Source organism: Mauremys reevesii, linkage group 25, assembly GCF_016161935.1.
Source record: "Mauremys reevesii isolate NIE-2019 linkage group 25, ASM1616193v1, whole genome shotgun sequence".
NCBI lineage: Eukaryota > Metazoa > Chordata > Testudines > Geoemydidae > Mauremys > Mauremys reevesii.
The window spans coordinates 1,005,235-1,020,972 of NC_052647.1; the positions used below are offsets into that span (position 1 = coordinate 1,005,235).

Below are 15,738 nucleotides of genomic sequence, written 5' to 3' on the forward strand. Positions count from 1 at the left end.
GAGAATTGGTGTTTTCACAGAAGACAGTGCACAACGCAGGTCTGCATGTTAATGCTGCTGCGACCGGTGAGTGATGGGAGCTGAGTGCAGGTTAACGAGTTCTCGGTTTCTGGTCCCAGGCCCATTCACACTAGTTTCCACTGTGTTCAAAAATCATTTAAAAACCATTTTTAAAAATGATTTCTGCAAACATGCTGTTGCAACAGGGAAGAGCTTTGCTCCTACAGGACAGATAATCACTCTGGACGCTCTGGTTTGGTGAGAAAGAATACTGTATTTCTGCTCTTACTATGGTGTCACATACAAATTACACAGTGTGGTTAATACAACGTCAGAAACACACTGGGATACATGGAAGTGAATCCCACCCCATGAATTACACTCCTGCTACATCACCTAATTCTTACTGAGCGTGCAAACAAAGCATGAATACAATGTAAAAATATATTATATATTTACATACACATTTTTTTAAAAAAGCTGTGACATGAGTACAAATTCTAGAGCAAACGCGGTGGAGAGAAGACTGGGGTTGAGTAAGTGGGTTGTTTGTAAGCAAAGTTACTGCCACTCAAAAAAAGCCCCCCACATCCTCCAGGGTGAGCTGCTGTGGACCTTTTGGGGGAGTCAGTCTACACCAGGTAATTTAGTAAGCGAATGGAGACATAGTTCCACCTGTAGAGTAACATTACGGCCAAGATGAACCTCTGAGTTTGAGGTCAGTAGCTCTTACTGTTCAGGACCCCTCCCAGGAGCAGGATAACGTGAGCTGTTAGGTGGGGGATTAAAGCTACCACAGTTTAAAACACTCAAATCCACAGGCAGCCTCCTTCCTGCCTTGTCACAGATTTGCTCATGAGGGCAGGGACACCCATTTCACCATCAGGGGTCACACGCTGCCTTCTGCCAACATCACCTCTAGGGGGTGTTTCAGTAATTCTGAGCCTATTAATTTCTATAATGGGTGTTTCAGAGCTGCAGTTTCTGCTCAGCACTGAAGATTCCTGCAGGTCTCTGAGGATTTCTAGTGGCCCTGTCTCACCAGCATCTGCTGCCCTGGGAGGTGTTGGCTGCAGTCTGAGCCTTCACTTCTTGCTTTTCCCTGAAAGCTGCTCTGGGGCTGATATCAATCATCAGGGTCGCTGCCCCACAAACAGAAGGAAGTTTATATTTAATGAATCTCAAAGACTGAAAATCCCTTTAACAAAAATAAGTAACAAACCCAGCCATGTGCTCAAACTACTGATCTTCCAAACCAAGCACAGGACAGCGTGGGGTGTGGATGGGGAGGCACTAAAACTTTCTGGAAATTTCTGCTGAGTTAGGTGGGTAAAGGTGCGAGAATGCAGCTAGAGAGAGACACTACATTGAACACTGCAAGCTACTCCCCAGTGGACAACTGCACAGACGTCAGCACAAAGAACCCACTCTGCTTTAAGACACAGAAGCCTGACAACACAAACGGGTAAGGCCCCAGCACACCTACTTTACTGTCTAGTCACTGCACCCAATGCAGTTTCCTCTGTGCTTTACATTCTATGGATTGCCTAGGAGATCTCTTTGCCCCTATGTTTCAGGAGACTTTCAGTAGTCTATATACAGAAGTGACTTTACAACTGGACCTGTGACCATGCACATGTAATGGAGCAGTCCAGTCCCACCAGCCCAATTCCCTGACACCTCTCAATCTGCCAGGCCTTGGAGTTCCTAGTGCCTCTGCCCCACCCACCTGCACAAAAGAAAAATCACACACAACTGCTATTTTAATTTATTAAGAAGGAAATGCCAACTGCCCCTTGCTGATGAGACACTTCCAGCAAATCATCCCAAGAGCTGCCCTGAACGGAAAGTGTATGCATGAGACACTGAAGGAAAGAAAGCAACAGCCTGCAGTGTGAAGCTTCCCAGGGTGAATATTAACAAGGACCAAACACAAGGGTGAAAGAGCATTAAACCTACTCAGAGTGTCCAAGTGATCAGTGTCTGAGAGAGGAGCTGACACTGCAAAATCTCAGTGCTAGGGCCTCCCCCGAGCAGAGGGGGAGGAGCACTCAGTGTGACTTCTCCCATAGCAGGTCCCGTGAAGTTCAGACCTAGCATAGGGCACTGATTCAGTGCATTATGCTGGTGACAACTGCCATGGAGATCTGCTCAAGCTGCCTACTGGGTACATTGCGATGTATTTTTCAAACTTGAAGAGCCAGGGCAGCTTCGTCACTTGGCCTCCTCTGCTGTGCTCCTGCAACCCATTTGCCATCAGCAATTTCATCCGGCCGTAGGTGAGTGGGGGCCCATCTTATGCTCAAGAGCATACGTTTGTAGAACTTTAGCAACCCAGGCAAACCGCTAGTGACTTATGTGCCCTACACCAGGCTCCAGCAGGACAAAGCCACCTCCACCGAGCGGCAGCCAGCAATCTACGGCTGGTCTGGCCTTTGCAGGACACACAGATGCGCTGAGCTCTTGCGTCTCTCCCCCTATGCAAGTTGCAGCCACTCAGCACTAATAGTGGTAGGTCAGCATTAGGTTTACAGTGGAACAGAACAAGAATCAATACAGGAACAGAAGTACACACAATGCCCTCCAAATGCTTCACGGCCATTAAGGGACAGACTGCTTTAAAACAATGAATCACACACATTCACAACCCTTCTGAGACTCAAACAGCCCAGCCCCTTGCCCAGGGCACCCACTACCCATATGTCAGATGTCACTTGCTACATCTCTTCACTCTTAAGTGCTGTAATAAAATGGTTTCCTTTGAGAATGATCCTGGATTAACAGGCAGCACAATGTAACAGAGTGCAATGCTCAGCTAGCACTGATTCTCTCCAGCACTGGATTCCCCCACCAGTGACCTCTGTTTGAGACAACTGACACTGCATTGCTGACTTCTTGTTTCTGGCCTGCACAAGGGGATGCATGTGCTCTAAACAGCAGGGTGGAGCCGGCACCATGCCTTATTCTTAGCCCTACTGTTTACATGAAGAAGCACAATGAAATGCTGAAGGTTTGGGGGGCTGGCGTGGAGGTATCGATGGATCTGTCCTTCTCAGTGCTGGGAAACAACAGGCACCAAACCACCCTGTGAGAATAAAGACCTCCCTTCACAGGGCATGGTCCTCCGCTAAGCAACCCCAGGCACCCCCACGAGCAGGCTGGTGAGTCATTGGCTAAGAGAAAGATGCCCAATTCTTAACCAGGTGCTGCATTCACAAGCTAATCTGCAACTTTCCTGTTTGAAAGTCACTGGTCTATGATAACAGCAGAGCAATGCAGATAGCAAATTGAGGCCTGCTGCATGTGAGTGCATGGAACTTCTTGACTCATTGCCAGACACATGGACTCCCCAGAGGGTAACAGAAACACTAGATCGACATAATTAGCCAAATTAAGTGGTTGAATAAAAGCAATTAGGGAAAACCCCTACTGCAGACAGACAAGTCATGAGGAGCTGGGCGGGCTCCTACTCTCTGCCTCTTCGCAGCCTCCTTCCAGTGCAGGGCTCCAAAAGCCCAGTCAAACATTAGCAGCTTCCGACAGAATTAAGTCCAAGCTTCAGAAGTCACTGAGGATGCTGATGTCTGCAAACTCATTCCTGTACCGGTGTGAGTATAAGCTGAGCAGGAAGGCCCATTTCAGGGAGATGAAACTCCAGACACACGACAGGTAGTAGCTGCTGGGGTCAGTCACAGCTAGGAAAGAAAAGGAGCCAGTTATATTTAAAATCCCCCTTTAGATTTCCACACAGAATCAGAAGATTAGGGTTGGAAGAGACCTCAGGAGGTCATCTAGTCCAACCCCCTGCTCAAGGCAGTACCAACACCAACCCAAGCACCGTGAAAGATTGTCCCAGGAAGAACCTCTCTCCAAGCTCCTGTTCAACAGGAGACTTGTGCTCGGGTCTCCAGGGGTAACAGAGGTTTGCGAGCTGTGCTGTGCGCACTGGTGCCACTGAACTGTACCAGTTCTGCTTAAGGTTCTGTAGTTTTAAGAGCAGTGGGATCTGGAGGCTCAACCTGAATCCAGTTCCAAGCAAATGAAAAGGACACTCATGCCATCTCCAAAGAAGCAGCACTCCATGCATGATGCTATTCTGACCAAGGGTGACAGTGACCCTTCTTCACTCTGTGAAGCCATTCCCTTCCTCCCATTAGGGATCCTCCAGGTGTGTAAGCAGCAATTGCAGGAAAACACCAATCATACAGCTACCAACCCAACAGCCAGCTCAATACTATGGCTAAGTGGGTCCCGAGAGTAGAGCTGTGGTTATACAACGGATCATGCTTCCACCCAACTGTCCATTTTCCATTTGAAAAGACCACAGTTTTCTAGGAACTTGGCTAATTTGGGGGTTCTTAGGAGAAGAGATGAATCCCACACACACAGCAAGAAGGATGTTTCCCTGCCAGCAGCAGGAAGGGACACTGAAGGGAGCACAGGACTGCATGAAGTGGAACAGCTGATAGCATGAGTGTTGTAAGCATTTGCAGAGCAGGACAGCATGAGAGAGGCATGCTAACTGGAGGAACGAGAGGAATGCTGTTACTTCTCTACACTCCCAGTTTTTCAGAGGAGACCCAGCCTCACTCACAGAGCCTTACAACACTCTTGCTTAGAAGCTTATTCCAAGTCACTTAAAGCAAAATGGGATGATCATGATTGAGTCTGAAAAACCTGCATGGTTTGAAGGATCTTACACTACTGGTATATGCTCATGTATCAACTGCCCATACTGTGCAGAGCTCATGGAGATGTAAAGGAAAGAAGCATTTTTGGTTATTCATCAGAAAACAGCTAACATAAAATGGGGCACTAGAGATGGTAAGTGCCATTGCCTAGGAATGCAGTGCTCCATGCCTCTCAGAGGTGGTTCAGCACAAGGCTTTCACACACACTTAGATCCTCAGCTGTCTTATACTGTAGGCAAATGGTCTCTTCATCTCTGCCACAGGAAAGTGCTGTACAGTCCAGACTAAAGCATGCAAATTAAGTAGTGTTTCTAGAGCAGTAACACCTAGGAGCCCCAAAGCCACACTGTCAGTCACAGTAACCCTCACTGCTCCCCTGCCCCAAGCCCACATCTTGCTGTGGTGGGAACTGACTAATTGAGCACAATTAACAGTCTACTGAAATGTTAGAAACTGTCACAATGAAAGGAGATCCTCAAATCTCTGCAGAAGAACTCCATTTGGATCTAAATGAAGGGAAGTTAAGGGGCTCTGATCCCAATGAACCCTGCCAATCTTGGCACATGGGATTGTTTGGGTGGCTGTCTATCCATAAATATCACAAATGTGAACTTTTTTAAAAAGTGAGTTCCATCCAGCCAATATGGTGTTAATGAATCCCTGGGGGTGACAAAGTTAGTCCTACAATACTGACCCTTCCTCTTTGGCTTATTGTTAAATATTTTATAGCACCGTAATTTTACAAGGTGTGCTGGAGATTTGACAGGCACAGGCCTGGGTTACACTAGCGGGGTTCGAACTAAGATACGCCAGCTTCAGCTACGCTATTCGTGTAGCTGAAGTTGAAGTATCTTAGTTTGACTTACCTGGCCGTCCTCACGGCAGCGAGTTGACCACCGTGGCTCCCCCGTTGACTCCGCTTACTCCTGCCGAGGTGGAGTAAGGGTGTCGATTTATCATGTCTAGATGAGACACGATAAACTGATCCCTGATACATTGAACACTACCCGCCGATCCGGCAGGAAATATAGACGAAACCTCAGACTCTGATGCAAAGAGTTTAGGGACTCGTAGGCTTATGTGGCAAAATTCCAATCCAAACTGGTTTACAAAGGCTGAATAGACAGGTGCTTAAAAGTAATTTCAATATCTTGGGCAAGTCACTAATTTGTGCCTGTTCTCCCCTCTACAATCCCATTAATTCCAGCCTTCCTGATGACCTCCCCATGATCACTCTTGGTACAATATACTTACACTGGTGCTTGGTGATGGCCAGAACAAGGAATGTGCAAAATCCCACCACGGAGAGAGCAGAGAAGAGGATCCCGATGAAGAGGAAGAACCTCAGCCCTTTTAACCAGGTCCGCCAGTAATCCTGCACATACATCACATGCGTGATTAGGGCCCAGAGCGCCAGAACACCTGCTCAATTAGACAGCAAGGGGAATCAGTATAATGGATCACACAGCAACACAGAAAGGTGTCTATAAACAAATATACAGCTAATTACATCCAAAAACTACATTAAAAAAACATTAAGGCTTCGAAGTCAAGCGCTCAAAATTTAGGAAATGCTAGAATTAAGGTTGGCCATGCAACCCTAATTCAGCCCCCTTGTGAGATCCTGTAATTGACCTCTGTTTCATAATGCATACACACACTATTTTTTCCACAGGACCCAGCCTCATTCAAGAATAGGTAGTTATTCAGTAACTTTTTATCCTCCACATTCAATGCATGACCCCAGGCCTTATTTAACACACACTGGTTCAAACCCTGCCCGGAATACATAGATTAATTTCCTCCTGGGCATTTTTATGGTTCTCTTACCACAGTACAGATACTTAATAAGAAGTTCAGTGCATCAAATATTAATGATTATTGTCACTACACTCAAGAGATTAGATGGTATTAACAACCCTTTTTACATCTGGGGAATTGAAGCACAGAGATTAAAGCCAAAATTGTCACATGACCACTAATTTTGGGTGCCAAAACCCTAAGGGATGATTTTTCAGAGTATTTAGCATTTTATAGCACTTCAGTTGTTCAAAGCACAGTTCCAGTGGAATTCTGTGCCAAAAATTTAAAATTTTTGCACAATTCTGCATATTTTATTTGTCAAAACACCACAATATAATCACACCAGTTTCAATTATTTTGGTAATTTGTTTCAAAATACCTGTCAGCAACCATGTCTAATATAGACAACAAGAGAGAGTCCGGAAACGTTTTTTGACTAATAGATTCCTTACTAGGCACATTAATACAGAACTCTGAGTAATAATTCATTTAAACTACTGTACAAAACCGTATTTCCTGCACCCCTCAGAAGCTGTTCAAAGGCTTGGGAGAGTCAGGGGTAACGGAGAAGCTGAGGGAGAGGGAAATAATTGCTGGGAAGAAGCCTGGGTATGAACTTGAGGGGTTTAGGTATGGGTGGGAAAAGTATGAAACAGGTTTTTTGCGGGGCATGGAGGGATTGTTAGGGAGCTCCCCCCCTGCAGACCCCTAGCCTCTCCCATTCGGTCAGGCACATCTACCCCCGACCCCATGTGTTTGTGTGCCCCCACTCTGCCATTCCCCTTTTCCCCTGTAGCTTTGCACTCCGTATCCCTCTGCCCGTGTCCCTGCACCCCCTCAGCCAGCCCTCCCCACTCATCTCCATGTGTCCCTGCACCTCCCGTCCCCATGTGTCTGTGCCCCCACTTATCATACCCCTTCCCCTTGTAGCCCTGTACCTCCCTCCCCCATGGCCCTGCGCCTCCACTCCCATTCAGCCCTTGCCCCAGTCTGTCCTCCCCCACTAGTGATTATGAGCCCCCATCTGTGAACCCCTCAGCAGCCCCATGCTGTCTGTCTCCCCATAACCCCTGTCTCCTGACCTGCCGCAACAGGTGCTGTGAAGAAGGCAGACTCTTTCTCTTCCTTATCCTGGCTGGGGCTTGCCAGGAGCAGCTGCTCTGTTCTAGTGCCAGAGCGCTCTCCAGTTGGCAAAAGGTAGAACTGCAGTAACTTTTCAGCAGAAGCTATTAAATATGCCTGTGGCACAGAATTCCCCCAGGAGTATCACTTGCAGTCATAAAGACTCAGCACTTCTGCATATTTGGCCCAAGGTGTCTGAAATAGGGCACACAGCAAATGAAGCACACAAAATTTGCAGCCAACTGTGAAGTATGGTTTAAGTGACTTGCCCAAGATCACATAGGACCTCTGTGGCAGAGGTAGGGATAGAATGAAATTCTCCTGGGTGGCATTCTACTGCCTTGACCATGAGACTGTCCTTTCTCTTCCTGCAGTCTCCTGCCTCTTTCAATACAAACCTTCCAACTTTTGCAACGAACTTTCCATCCATCTCCCTCTGGGTCTTTGGCTGCTAGGTGCCAATTTCCTGGTGACTGAATTTTCCATTGTCTTCTCAGATTTTCCACTGATATAGTGTTAGCCTAGGCCAGTCCTTTTTAATGGCCCATTCAGGCTTAGTCAGCTAGGCAACACACACACACACACACCTATGTCTCAGCCTGCCCTGAGAGCAAACAGTCCTTTTTCTCCCACTGGGTGGGCATTCAAAATAATGGGGAAATTGAAACAAACATAGGATTCCTAAAAAAAATTACAGAATATTCTCACTGTCACAGAGCCTTCAGCCCGATTTCATGCTGAGGGGAATGGGGCAAGGATTACATCCTTTTTCAATGTATAAACAGACAGGCAGGGCTTGCCTCTTGTTTCTCTCCTGTTAATCTGGCTGGACCGATAGCACTGAAGCACTACTCCTTAAAGCAACTCCAAAGCTTAATGCCGCAAATCTTGTGATGTCAGCTACTGCCAATGCTTTTGAATAGCTGATTTTACATAACACAGCATTCTGTGTACACATACCAGAGATCAGAATTGAGCTGGGTGTGTTCAGCAGAAGGGCACTCTTGTGCTCTGTGGACACATACAGAAGATCACAACAGTGTGAGCAAGCTTTTAATAACATGGTGCGAGGCTTGTTAGAAGAGCCTAGCACTTAGGTTAAGCTACTAACCTTGAACACCATATTAACTAAGCTTGCTCTCTCTAGTGAGTAGCTAAAAGTTCAAACCACATTTAAAACACAGAAAATGGGAAGCTCCATGTTCACAGTTTGCAGAATGTAAACATTTCCCCATGGTTGTTGCAGCGGAGGATGCACTTTCACACAATGACTAAGCACATTTTACTTGGTTAAAGTGCTGATTCATGATGCTTGTGTTACAGCAGTGAAGCTGCTGTTCTTAGGAGAAGTTGATGGTGTGGTTTTCCCATGACAGGAACTGATTCAGCACACAGGGAATCACCTGGTTCCCTGCTTATACAAGGCCTGACACAGCACTTTCTGCATGAAAAATTACTTAGCAACATTTATCATCAGTTAAACCTGTGAGCCCTAGCCTAGAATGACATGACGGGGCAAAAAAATTGGTGACAAGTGTGACAGACATGCAAAAGAAGATATGGGTCAGCCTCCCTTTCTCTAGAGATGGTCCCAAGAGCATCCACACAATGATTAGTTTTAGACAACAACAGTGTTAGAATTTTAATGATTCTAAATTGGGTTTAGGGCTCCGACTCCTAGCAATCAGCCCACATGGTCTGAAAGGAACAAAGTACACCTCGGTCCTTTCCCCAAAATCATCTAGACTGTTCTCAGTGGTAGAAGATGACAGAACAAGGAGTAATGGTCTCAAGTTGCAGAGGGGGAGGTTTAGGTTGGACATTAGGAAAAACTTTTTCACTAGTAGGGTGGTGAAGAACTGGAATGGGTTACCTAGGGAGGTAGTGGAATCTCCTTCCTTAGAGGTTTTTAAGGTCAGGCTTGACAAAGCCCTGGCTGGGATGATTTAGTTGGGTTTGGTCCTGCTTTGAGCAGGGGGTTGGACTAGATGACCTCCTGAGGTCCCTTCCAACCCTGAGATTCTATGATTCTATGATCTGCTACTCCTGAAAGTGAAAGGCCTCTGCCTTTAGATACTGACAGGTCATGGTGTTCTGCTACACAAACTTTGCAAACAGGTTCAAGTCAGCAAAAGCACAGTCCTTAGCATTATGCTGAATGGAAGATCTAAAAGGTTTGTGTTAGCCTGGAATTCCCTCTGTTCATGCTGACTGTTTCCAAACTCTCAGAATTGGGAAGCTCAAAAACAAAAACAGCATATAGGCACCATCCCTGGGAATAGAGTTTCACAAGTGCAGAAGCCTAGCTATCTTTAGCAATTGCTATGTTAAATCAGCATAAAAATACTATATTTTGGACTTTATATTTATTATAAAGCTCATGAACTATTTTACAACTGATGGTCAGATCACTAACAATCCTGAATGATGCAGCACTGTAAAGGGCTCACAGTGAAAACAGTTTTCCACAAATGAATTATAACTGGATTCCTAGTGAATTAAGAATGCATTCACTGCGTTCAGAAGCTAGAAGACTACGAGAGATGCGACAGACACAAAACTAACTACCTTATTATGATTTATTCAAGTTTAAATTCATCCTAATGCTTTGAATATACACAGGGTTGGAATCCAACTTAGAGAACAGCTGTCTAGAATCCAAGAACTACACTGCAGGGAAATGATTCTCATTGAGGAGAATTAGGATTTTACTGCAGTATCAAATAAGTCAGGAATGGCTTCCACCACTTGCTGTTCACATTTTCATACTTAGAATCAGATGAGCTGATTGCCTTGAAAAGCTGTAAAAGTAGTTTGCCAGTCCAGGCACCAAATCACAGCCTGCTTTTAACCATGACAGTACTGCTTCTGTGTTCCCTGTAACCTGGGCGCCCTGCACAGGAGAGATTTAATTGCTACCCAGATTATTAGAGGGCAGCATGTGTTCAGGTGCTCCCTCCCAGGTTGCTCCATCCTGCAGCTGCTCCTAGGTGTTGATGTCAGGGTGTCCCCCTCTTGCCCCGGCATCCCATCTCGGCAGAGCAGGGGAGAGGCAGGGGACACAGCCTGGCTCAGAGCTGCTGCGGGGAAGGGTGAGTGGCTGAGTGCCTTTTTTAAAGAGACAGTGCACTGTTTCTGAGATTGCCCCAGCAGCCAGCGCGCATAGTCTGTCTGTCTCACACTCATACTCTTCCCCCGCAGGCCCCATCTCTGCAAGCAGAGAACAGGGATCAGGACAGAGCAGGAGAGCTTTCAGTGAGTCTCTTAAAGAGACAGTGCAGGGTGTCTCAGAAACTTTCCCAGCAGCCAGCACACACAGTCAGTCTCTCTCTCTCTCTCACACACACACACACACACACACACACACACAGTCATTGTGTCTCTCACATACAGTCTGTCTCACACACTGTGTGTCACATATAGTTGCTGTATCACACTGTCAGTGTCACACAGTCTCTGTCTCACACACACAGGGTCACACATACTGTCAAACACACGCACAGTCTCTGTCACACTCACCTCCCAACACATACTTGCATTACAGTAGTTGTTACTTCTTGGTAATTTCTGCAATGCACATATATTCTCTTTAATTTTATTCTTTCAGAGTGTTATTTTAGTGTTTTGACTGGTCTCTGCATTTAATAATTGTTATTTCTCTTACACTTAAATTTAATTCTTTGAGCAGTGAGTTCTAAAATGCCTAATCTGTCCTGGCTGGAGTAATTATCCCTATTTAACTTTTTAAAAATATATAATCATAGCTAGGTTTTTTGTTTCTACTGGTGGCGCACATCCCTCGGTGCATATAACACAATTTATTCCACACACGGATGGAAAAAATTAGAAGGAACATTGCTTGCTCCTAGTTACTTGTATGGTGGTAGCGCATGAAAGTACAAACCAAGTTAACGACTCCCCTGAGCTAGGTGCAATTCAAACTCGAGGTCACTACTGAAACTTTACTCAACCATCAAAACAAAACAAAAGAAAACCAACAAAAATACACAAGCAAGGCAAGCAGAACTTAAGAAACCAGCAGAGGTCCAATCACACTTGTCTTGTCCTATGTGGCTGAACAAAAGAAACACCTGCTCTGAGAAGTGTCCTCACAAGTTTAAGGTAAAGAAAAAACAAATATCAAGGGACAAGAGGTCCAAAGACCTGCACAGACTCAAACATCAGAGAGAAGCTGCTAAATTACTAATCCACAGGGTATCAGTGCTGAGGCGAAGTAAGCCTTCCCCAGTACAGTTAACTTTTTGGAGCACTTTCCTGGCACTGGCTTCAATGCTACTGCATCCAGTTGGCTTTATTTTTAAGAAGTGTATTTGTGATCAAAACTGGAGAAGATTAATTCAGACTTGGCATAACTGACACATACTGGGCATGAGCAATAGCACTAAAAGCCACTGCCAGGTAAGCACAACAGAAAGGTTCATTTGAAAAGGGATGGCGCTCCTTCCTTTTCAATATGTACAGTAGCTGAAAAAAACCACATCAATGGCAACTAATCACTGCAGGATCCCTAGAATAGTCCCAATGAAAATGAAATCCAGACTGAACATCAGGGCAACTGGGAGGCTCTGGGAGCTGGTAATGGGATATACAGAATTCCATTTCTAGGGAACCAAACCTAGATTTGAACAGGGGACAAGCCAGTAGTGAGAGCTGCTCCTGGTCTGAGTTCTCGGGGAATAGGTGTCATCACATGTCATGCCAATTGACTCCCATTCTAATGTTCTGGCCACAGGTCCATGGCTGAATAGGCCTGGAGACTGAACGCTCATCCTTCTCTCCTACAAAAGTCATAGAACTTCCTGTTCCGTAACAGGAAGTGAGGATAGGGAGGGCTTATATGAGGGAGAAGAAGCTTTCACTTCGGAGGGCTGTTTTGTTTTGAAAACTACCAAACTAAGTGACCACTGTTACTGACAGTACAGTAATGCCTCACTTAAAGTCGGCCTGGTTAACGGCTTAAGTTGTTTTGTTGTTACGTTGCTGATCAATTAGAGAACATGCTCATTTAAAGTTGTGTAAGACTCCTGCTTGCTGTGCGGGAGGGGGAGGGGAGGGAAGGAAGAGGGGGTATGTCAGGGTGTCCCCCTCCCCCCTGTTCCTGCACCCCGCTTACCCCATCTTCCACAGAGCAGGGGGGACAGACCAGGACTCAGGACAGAGGGAGCTTGCAGCAGCTGTCTCAGAAAGCTGATCTTATTAACAAGGCAGTGTACTTAAGGGAAATGTGCATATCTCCTACCATTCCTGCTGCCTTGTGTAAAGAGAGAGTTAATCCTTGAGGACTCAGCCAATTGCTAGTTCATCATTTAGCATTAAGGGAAATATCCCACCCTCTGACTCCTCCACCTCAACCAAGCTTCACAATCATCATCACTGTGTACCAGTATTAAATTGTTTAAAACTTATATTCTCTGTGTGTGTATATATATATAAAAAATATAATCTTTTGTCTGGTGAAAAAAATTTCCCTGGAACCTAACCCCCTCATTTACATTAATTCTTATGGGGAAATTGGATTTGCTTAACATTGTTTCGCTTAAAGTCGCATTTTTCAAGAACATAACTACAACATTAAGTGAGGAGTTACTGTACCTGAAACACTCATATACAATCTCTATCATAACACAAAAGGACTTTCTCCCTCTCCTCTTGGCAATTTCTGATCTTTGGTGCACATGCTGGGCCACAAGAGAAGCCTTGTTTGAGATGGGGTGATGGAAGGCATTTCCCATATAGTCCACTTCTTGTGTGGCTCTCTGGCCAGGGCTATGCACATTAGGCAGATTATTAGACTGGTCCCTTCTGGTCTTAACATCTGTAGATCATAGTAATTGCACAGGCGTACTGGCTGGTCAACAGCTGCTCCCAACTGCAAGTGACCAATGCCCAAGTAATTGGGCTTTAAGAGTGAAGCAGCAATATTAAATAAAAACGACTTTCAACCCAAGCCCGTGCATTTCACACTGGAGGAGTTCTAACAAGGCATTCCTTCTCCCCTGCTCTGTAAAATTAACACACAACTAAAAGGGCTACATGGTTCATGAACAGCCCATTCTGAAGCATTGTCCCCACAGGCCAGCAGATACCTTCTGCTGCTCATTATAGTTATAGCCCGTTATTCCAAGTCAGAGCAATACATTGTTAAACACAAAGCAATATGATTACTGAGATTAAAGCTTCCACAATAAAAAACAAAAACAAAAGGGAAATATGTGATAAACTGGAGCATTTATTGCTAAGTTTTCGGGAAGCTGTTAAGGATAGCATATACAGTGTCTTTGAAATTCAGAGCATTAGCTTCCTGGAGAATTATGACCAGTCTCTGCCCAAAAGGTAATTTCCCCTCACACGCTCATTTACTGTAAGTATTCACTGGGAAAACTGAAGTCTTGATTTCCTTCCAAGCCACAGGAATCCAAGGCACTTTATATAGTAATAAAGGCAACGGGGTTCCATGGATAGCTCAGCAAACATTCTTATTGAAACCATGAGCAGATAGCGAGAGATTGCTGGACAAAAGCTACTCCTGGGTTGGGACTCGGGGGGAGAGTGCAGGGTTCTGGATCCCTCCAAGATGGACTTTGCTGTAACTTCCTGCTTTCTGTGCTAACGAGATCTGTTCTACATTGTGTTCTAGATGATTAACAAACCATTCTATTTTACACTGCTGGCTGAGAGTCAAGTTGGGGGGGGGGGGTTCATGGCCCTTTTGGCGAGCAAGTACAGCTTCCCCAGGTGGACTCCTTGCGGGGAGCTCAGGGCATGAAGAGGGGTGCTGAACACTCCAAGGTCAGACCCCAGGAGGAGCTGAAGCCAAGGAGGCTTGCCCTAGTGAGTGTGTGCCCTGAGGGGAGACACACTACAAGTAGGTCCTGTCTGAATTTCATTCAGAGTGGTTCCAGAGCATGGAGCCTGTGCAACCCATGACAGCTCCATGTGTGGACACCTTCATTTCACAGTAAGAGTGCCTTATCCACATTTAGTTTAACCCACTGTTTAGCCTACTGAGTTAAGCTTAAACAGACACAAGGCCACCTTATGAGGAAAAAAATGTCCACACATGGAGGTATTCAGGAATAGCTGTTCCTCAATAACTCCACATGTAGACAAGCCCCAAGACTTTGACTTTACCAACAAAGATTGCAGAAGCAAAGCTCTTCACCATACAAAGCCACATAAACAAACTTGTCTTAGTGGAACTATGAAAGGAAACCATCTCTATCCCATAACCTCCCTGGGGTAAATGGTGAGGGGGCCAGGTCAATTTGCCAGATTAAAAATAAAAGGGTCTTGAAAAATTTGATAGTAGCCATAACAACTATTTGGGAAACTAAACGAGAATACATGACTGTTCCTGGTTAATATGAACCCTACGAAGCCTGAGCCTGGCTTCATTTTGATGCATGTTCTTACAATGGTCTTAAGACAAGATGATATTGTGTGACATCAGAACGCCCCAATTTCAAATAGCCTATCCTTGTGTCTCATAGTACACTCCCATTAACAGGGTTACAGGGTCATGTTGTGGTTAGAATGCACTCAGACCATTCTGCTCCCTCAACAAGGAGTACACTCATCATCTATAGGAGAACACCTCCAGCAGAAATATGGCACACATCTAATGTGAGAGCACTATACAGTTTTGTGAGCTCTACTGGACTGGTTCCAACACTAAAACAATAACTGACTGATTCAGTTGTTCTGCTCCAAAAAATTGTTTTTAGAAACATTTTTTACTGGAATAAAATAAAATGATGTCATTTAAAGTGGGGAAGAGAGGTTTAAAGACCTCCAGAGGATTCAGTTAATGACTTTCAGTGTTTAAATCTTCTGTTTCACATAATCCTACTCCCAAGAAATACTCCATCTAACCACTGCCACCCAACACTGCATCCGCGTTGTTCGATCCAAGCCCCACACCACAGTCACATACAGAAGCAGTATCAGGGCCTCTGGAGGTAGCCCTGCAGCAGCAGTTTTAGAAGGTGGTCAGATGAAGTTGCCTCAGTGGCCCAAACACTGCTCATATAATCTTACATCCTTCACAGTTGGAAATATTTGGTTGCTGCCACTCTCAGACGATTGCTCTCGGAACTGTCCT

At 45.3% G+C, this 15,738-nt stretch overlaps 1 protein-coding gene across 1 annotated transcript in view; it reads right to left on the reverse strand.

The window, feature by feature from the left end:
- Window positions 1-254: 254 nt before the first annotated feature.
- The window catches only part of SLC48A1 (solute carrier family 48 member 1), a 35,703-nt gene continuing 20,219 nt past the window's right edge, over window positions 255-15,738 (reverse strand). Inside the window, exons 3-4 of the mRNA XM_039514679.1 lie at window positions 5,946-6,113; window positions 255-3,695 (exon numbers count right to left, since the gene is read on the reverse strand). Of these exons, the coding sequence (XP_039370613.1) occupies window positions 3,559-3,695; window positions 5,946-6,113 (305 nt within the window). The 3' untranslated portion in view covers window positions 255-3,558. The remainder of the gene's footprint in view (window positions 3,696-5,945; window positions 6,114-15,738) is intronic.